This window comes from Lactuca serriola, chromosome 5 (genome assembly GCF_051521515.1).
Source record: "Lactuca serriola cultivar US96UC23 chromosome 5, Lser_US96UC23_V15, whole genome shotgun sequence".
Lineage (NCBI taxonomy): Eukaryota > Viridiplantae > Streptophyta > Magnoliopsida > Asterales > Asteraceae > Lactuca > Lactuca serriola.
In genome coordinates this window covers 219,067,052-219,074,254 of record NC_136412.1, presented here as the reverse complement: position 1 = coordinate 219,074,254, position 7,203 = coordinate 219,067,052, and the positions used below count along the sequence as shown (strand labels likewise).

The following is a 7,203-nucleotide window of genomic DNA, read 5'->3' as shown; positions in this document are numbered from 1 at the left end:
AACAAAGAAACCCTTAGCATCAGATGGGTTCCGACAAATGTGAACATCGATGACCATGTTATCGTTCCAAAACTTGAACCAAACATTGAATTTCCAGACAGTTTTGTTGAGGACTATATCTCAAACCTCAGCAAATCTCCCATTGAGGACTCAAAACCTTTATGGGATCTCCATATTCTTGACATTAAGACGACCAACAATGAAGGAACAGGTGTTTTCCGTTTCCACCATTCCTTAGGGGATGGTATTTCTTTGATGACACTTCTTCTTGCTTGTACACGAAAATCATCGAATCCAAATGCCTTGCCTACGCTTCCTTTCAACAAAGACTACAGCTACATAAAATTTAAAGGATTTTATTCAGTTCTAGAAATGTTGTGGAACTCCTGTGTTGCGCTTGTGATGTTTTTGTTGACCGTGTTGTTTCTTAAAGACACGGAAACCCCATTAAAAGGGACTCTAGGTGTTGAGAATAGACCAAGGCGTTTTGTGCACAGGAGCGTCAACTTAGATGACATTAAGGCGGTGAAGAATGTCATGGGCGTGGTATGTTAATATGTTTATAATTTGGGATTAAATCAAACGTGTCACGTCTTACATGCATGTCATCTTTCTATTTTAGCACAGACAATCATAAGTAAAATAAATAAGTGATAACATGTGACGACATTTGGTAAAGAAAGTATGTTATCACGTGTATGGTTTTACCACAAAACCTTGTTAAAGAAAATAACTTTTTGTATAGATCTTCAAGATCATTTGTTTGAAAACGAATTGTGATAATCTACATCTATGTGATCGATGACGTTAATGTTGCAGACACTCAATGATGTCGTTCTTGGAGTCACTCAGGCAGGATTATCACGTTACTTGAATCGTAGATATAGTAAGTTCTGTTGCATTTCTATCTCAATACATTTCAGATTCCTGATATCAAATTTTGATAAAATATCCATTCGCAATGCAATTCCATCTTCATTTCACCTAAGTAATACCATTAAGTTAATTTTTCATTTTCATTAATTCACCTATTTAATTCGAATTTCCCTTTTTTTCCACGCTCACAATGAAAGTTGGTTGATGTGTAGAATTTCATAATTGAGATCAAGGGTTCAAAATTCTGTTACGTGTAAAATATTACTCCCTCCGTCTTAAAATTATAGTCTATTTTTCTTTTTTTGTTTTTCCAAAATAATAATCAACTTCTAAAAAATAAATAATATTTTTATTAAAATACTCTTTCATTATTACTTAACCAACTAAGCATTTAATGGAACATTAAATGTAAAGTAAAGGCAAAACTGTCATTCTATTATATAAAGTTAGTGGTAATTAATGTTTTTCTTAATCTGTATGTTTTTTGTCTGTGGACGAAATATTAATTTTCACCCCACCTAGGCTCTAGTACGGGTGGCGTGGGTATACAAAATGATATTGTTTGTTTACATTTTTTTTCATGACAACCAATTTTTTAATTTTTTGAAACAAAAGATGATGAATCGACGATAAGCTACTTCATTATGTTTCTATTTTCAAAAGAGGCAAAATCATGAATTTACAACAAACTATTTGATTTGTACCATCAATTGAAATTTGAATTATATGTTTATGTCAAAACTCATTAAAAAATCTATTTATTTATCGTAGGGATAACATTATTTATTACCAACCGGTTTCAATGTAATTAAAGAATATTTTATACATTTTCATTTCTTGAGAGATAACCACTTCTAAAAAGGTGGGATGATTTATTTAGGATCAACCCGATAAAAATTGTTGGAAATTGATCACCATATCCTGTATATTTGTTATCCAACTTTTCATTTTTACAAATATGCACAAGTTATTTTTTTTTTACCAAATATCAAGTTTAGTCATTCATTTTTTTTCGGTCTCGTTAAAAGTCCATTTGGTTTTAATTGATCATCATAACTTTTCATTTTTACAAATAAACGCGAGTTGCAGGTTATATATATATATATATATATATATATATATATATATATATATATATATATATATATATATATATATATATATGAAATGGAAAATGATTAAATGTCGTTTTAAAAACCTTAATTTTCGATTTTTAGTATTTTTTTTTAAATTATTGAGTAAACTAACAATTGTAAATGAGTTTTTCTTTAAGAAAATAATAATTTTTTCGGTTTTTGAAAAATGATCACTTACTCCTGAATGTCCATTCAGGATATGATATTCAAATTTAAGTATTTTTTTTATTTGTTTTTACCAATTTTTTTCCGAAGAAATCTCTCCTTACATCCGAAATGTCCATTTTTTTTCAATCTAATGTCCGATTTCATGCTCTAATATTGTATATAGTTCACATTTACTCTATTTGTTAAAAAAAAAATTAGATTTAAGTAAAAAAAAAAAAATTTAATTCCGGAATTGTTCATCGGATTTCGGATTTGTTCTTGAAATTTCAGAGTTTTTGAGACAACCAATGTTCACTCATTGGTAGTTGTATGTTGCATTGTCCAAAGTTAAAAGAATAGATACATTAGAAATATTAATTTTAGATAATGATTGTAAGTTAGCAATAGGACATCTAATGTTGACCTAATTGTTTATTCATCATTCTTTTAAAATAAGACAATAATTTTTCTTTATTAATATATATTGAAGTACTTAGTTGTTTATCATTTCACTCATATTTATTTCGAAATTTAATTTGAAAATACATGGTGTTTAAACAACTTTATTTAATCTTTTTTAATCAATCTTTATAATATACTGGTCTCACAACTAGTAAATAAATAAAGTTGTAAGAAAAAGCTAGAGCAAATTTGTAAAAAAAAAAATCCCTATTCTAATAAAAGAATAGTTTTTATTCTCCTTTTGACATGTGTCACCATATTAGGCCTCATAATTAATGCATATTTTATTTTTCTTTTGTTATGTGTAACTCTATTATGTCTCCTAATTAATGCATGTCACTTGCTAACTTATTGAATCTCCATTTCAAATTTAAAATTTTAAATTTCTCACTCTAATTACATTAAATTAATAACATTAGAATATAAATTAAAATAAAATTAACACAAATTATAAAGTGATATAATTTTATATATTTATTTAAAACAATGATTATAATTTTATATAACTAAAAAAATCTCTTAATTAATAATTTATTTAAAATAACTGATTAATAATTTTGAGTTTTTAGTCTTAAAGTTTAATTAAGTTTGTAACCGTGGTTCCCACGGATTATAAACTAGTAATAATAATAATTAAGACCAAATTTATAACAAATGTTCAATTTTGGCTACATTTGTAAAAGAATTATGTGCGCTATCAATTTAATATCCCAAGTCACAATTACCAATCAAAAACACTTTCAAAAAATGGATAAACTTTCATGATATAAAAATAAGAAAATCTCCGATAAAGTCTCAATATTTTAGGTCAATTTACGGTTTATTTCCAACATATATTTTTTTAACAAAAAAATCCCGATTATATAATTATATACAACAATTTGTCATTTTCTGTTGAAAAGAAATAAAGATTGTTTCGTTAATTTTGGCAAAATATAAAATCATCAGAACTTTTGTGTTTAAAAAATAAAATTTATGACTAAACCGTAAACCAACCCAAAATATTGAGATTTTATTGGAGATTTTTCTATTAAAATATGTAAGTTGACATTTTGAATATATTAATATATTTGGTTTGAAAAAAATAACGTGAACCCTTTATTTTATTCTATTATACTTTTTACTTTTTATCAATATTTGTATTTACTTTGTTATTATTATTTACTTTATAACTTCGACTGATCTTAGTGAAATATTATCTTGTTATCTCATGGCCTTCATTCCAAACTCAAAATGACTAATTTTCTTTAGTGTTTGTATTTAATCCAAATAATCGTTTCAGGTGAAATCAGTAATGCTAATGGGACTGCTCATTGTAACCAAAACAACTTCATTCCAAAAAACATTCGCCTTCGCGCCACATTCTTTTTCAACCTAAGAGCAACCACTAGGGTCGATGTGAGTTTAGTAATTTCATTCATGTGTTCATCATTTCTCTAAATTGTTAGATTCAACCATATGCCTTTGATATCATTATAATCAACATTTTTTTGTTTAACTTGTGTGCACCTAGACACTCGTGGAAACGATGAAAACTGGGAAGTTAGGAAGATGGGGCAACCAGATCGGTTTTGTGCTTCTTCCGTTTAAAATTGGACTCAAAACTAACCCTTTAGATTACGTAAAAGAAGCCAAAGCAGTCATCGATCGAAAGAAAGCTTCTTTTGAGCCGTTATACACTTATTTTATTGTTTATTTTGTCCTCAAGTTGTTCGGCATTAAGGTAAATATATTACTTTACAATGAAAAAATAAAAGATCATCGAGTTTCGGTTTATGACCGTATATTGTATTGATACAGTTATGGAACGAAACTCGACTAATGACTATTTTACGTATGATGTTGAATTTGGGATTGATGCAGGCTGTGGGGAAACTAAACCATAAGGTTTTTTCTAACACGACCTTGTGGTTCTCAAATGTACCGGGACCAGAACAAGAAGTCACATTTTATGGACATGATTTGACTTACATTGCTCCTAGTTGTTATGGACAACCCAATGTAAGTATACATTTAATGTTCGTGTATTTATATCAGTGCAACACGGTTTTATAAGTGTTTATATATATATATGTTGGAGTTCATCTTTCTCATTAAAAGTTCTTTTTGACAATTAATATTGTACTCTATATATATTCTACATATACATTATAGTTATATAACTATATGTTTTTGGAGACATATACACATACATATGCATGCGGCTATATGCAGCTGAGTATGTTAGTAGACCTGGCTTCGAAATATGGCATAATTGTTGCTAATTTCCTACTTAATTAATTAAGGAGAAATCGCATGTAAATGAATGTTTTTTTTCAATAGATCTTTATTTAATAGAACATAAATGACTATTTAAAGATTTATATGATGAGATTTAATTAAATAAAACAAAATTTTACTTTTGGAAACTGATTTACTTATTTGGTCAGTTATTTATCTTATTTCATATATATATATATATATATATATATATATATATATATATATATATATATATATATATATATATATATATATATATATATATATATATAAAATAAAAACTTACATAATGAATTCTGAAAAGACATTATGTTCTTTATGAAAGCCAAATAAAAGAATTTTGTGTATCTAAATTAATACCATCAATTTGTTTAAAATCTTTTCGAAACAGCATACACAAAAAATAAAAACTTACAATTTATTTTTGGATATGATATACATATACGAATCATGATATTTAAATGTCAAGAGGTAGATTGGTAATTTTAGTTTGTTAAGTTGCAATGCATATTTTCTTCATGCTAATGCAAACAACATAATTTCCATTTATATATTTTTCATTTATCATAACCATTATAAATAACTAGAGGTGTGTCCTTGCGTTGCTACGGGTCGGACATTTTTTATTGTTTTCTTGTTTGTTTTAAATTTTATAGTACGTGTTTATTTATGGGACAATTTTTTAGAATATACATAAGGGACCAAAGTTGACAAAATATATAAACTATGGTGGTTAGATGTTGAAAAAGGAAGATTAATATTAGAGAAGGGACCAAAACTATCAAGTTGTAGAAAATATTGTGGCTTACTATAATTAATATTAAATAATGGACCAAAATTGATATGTCCTAGAAAGTATTGTAGCCAAATGGTGTAACATAAAAGAATAAGGGACCAAAAGTGTTAACATCACAAGCAATTGTGGCCAAAGTTTGAAGGACAAAACTTTACTATTCTTAGAGGGACGAAATTTGCCAAAGCCATAAAGTATTGTGGCAAAATTGGAAAATAAAAAAAATAGACACAATTGCAACATCATCCATAATCAAATGACCATTTCTATCAAAAGGTTAGAAACTTTAGTGTTCCTAACTTTCATTTCCTTAATATATATATTAATTATTACTTTCTGATAGATTGTTAAATGTTTTTCTATAAACTAGTATTTAACACAACAAATAATAGAACATTTATATTAAATTTGACATTGGTCTTTTTATCTACCATCGTCAAGTGAAACCTTTAGAAATTTCCAATAGAGAAATAACAATAATGTTTTTTTGCAGGCATTGATGATTCACATAGTGAGTTATGTGGATAAATTGACGTTTGTGATATCATCAGACGAGGAAACCATACCAGACCCTCAAAGGCTATGTGATGATCTAGAGGAATCTCTTCATCTCATCAAGACTTCCGCTTTGGCAACAGAGAGTGCTAAGAACAAGTAGAGAATGATGATGTATATGTCATCGCATTTCATCAAAACCAAAAAAAAGTAATTTTAGTACTATTTTGTTTGCTAATTTAGTGTGATTTTTGGAAAAGTACCTTGAAAATAATTCAGAAGTTTAGGAGTATGGGTAAAATAAAGAAACTTTAGTTTGAGTTTACTTAGTAGTCTATTACTTGCTCATCAAGTATTACTTGTTTACCAAGTTTATGAGTATTTTATTTTCCAAGAAATAGATGTAATGTTTTCAATTTTTAATAAGAGTTTAAGCATAAACATTAAATTTCCTTTCTTCCTTCTTTTCCTTCTTTGTTCGGGTATTTTCCTTTTTGTTTCAAGTAAAGCGTTTATCTAGTTTAAACCCAACATTGGTATTAGATTGCATCTGGTGCAATGATATCAAATAAAGAAGGATTAATTACCCTCCAATATCCAATGTTGCCAAAGACTGGCTACACAACATGGTCCATAAAGATGATCTACATGCAATCCTAAGAAGTGCGGGAGGACATCAAAACAAAGATCCCACAAAATCTCATAAGTGTGAAGAAAGACAAGATGGCAATGGATACTATCAACCAAGCCATTCCTGAAGAGGTCTTATTGAGGATATCGAAGAAGCAATCGAAAAAAGAAGCTTGAGACACACTCAAAACTATGTACTTATCTACATATCGAGTAACCACAACGAAAGTTCAAACTCTCAAATTCGAGTTTGATATGTTGGGCATGAGAAAATCAAAGGACGTGGATGATTTTTCTACTAAAATTGGAGGTATTGTGAAAAATATTCGAGCTCTTGGTGAAACATTGGAATAAGCATATATAGAAAAAAAGATTTTACGTGTTATACCCTCAAAGTGTGTT

At 28.0% G+C, this 7,203-nt stretch overlaps 1 protein-coding gene across 1 annotated transcript in view; it reads left to right on the top strand.

Annotated features, from left to right (window-relative positions):
- The window catches only part of LOC145053614 (wax ester synthase/diacylglycerol acyltransferase 11-like), an 8,222-nt gene extending 1,616 nt beyond the window's left edge, over positions 1-6,606 (top strand). The window contains exons 2-7 of the mRNA XM_079001690.1: positions 1-546; positions 820-886; positions 3,904-4,019; positions 4,135-4,344; positions 4,485-4,622; positions 6,170-6,606. The exon at positions 1-546 is cut by the window's left edge and continues 6 nt beyond it. Coding sequence (XP_078857816.1) covers positions 1-546; positions 820-886; positions 3,904-4,019; positions 4,135-4,344; positions 4,485-4,622; positions 6,170-6,334 — 1,242 coding nt within the window. The 3' untranslated portion in view covers positions 6,335-6,606. The remainder of the gene's footprint in view (positions 547-819; positions 887-3,903; positions 4,020-4,134; positions 4,345-4,484; positions 4,623-6,169) is intronic.
- The last annotated feature ends 597 nt before the right edge of the window (positions 6,607-7,203 follow it).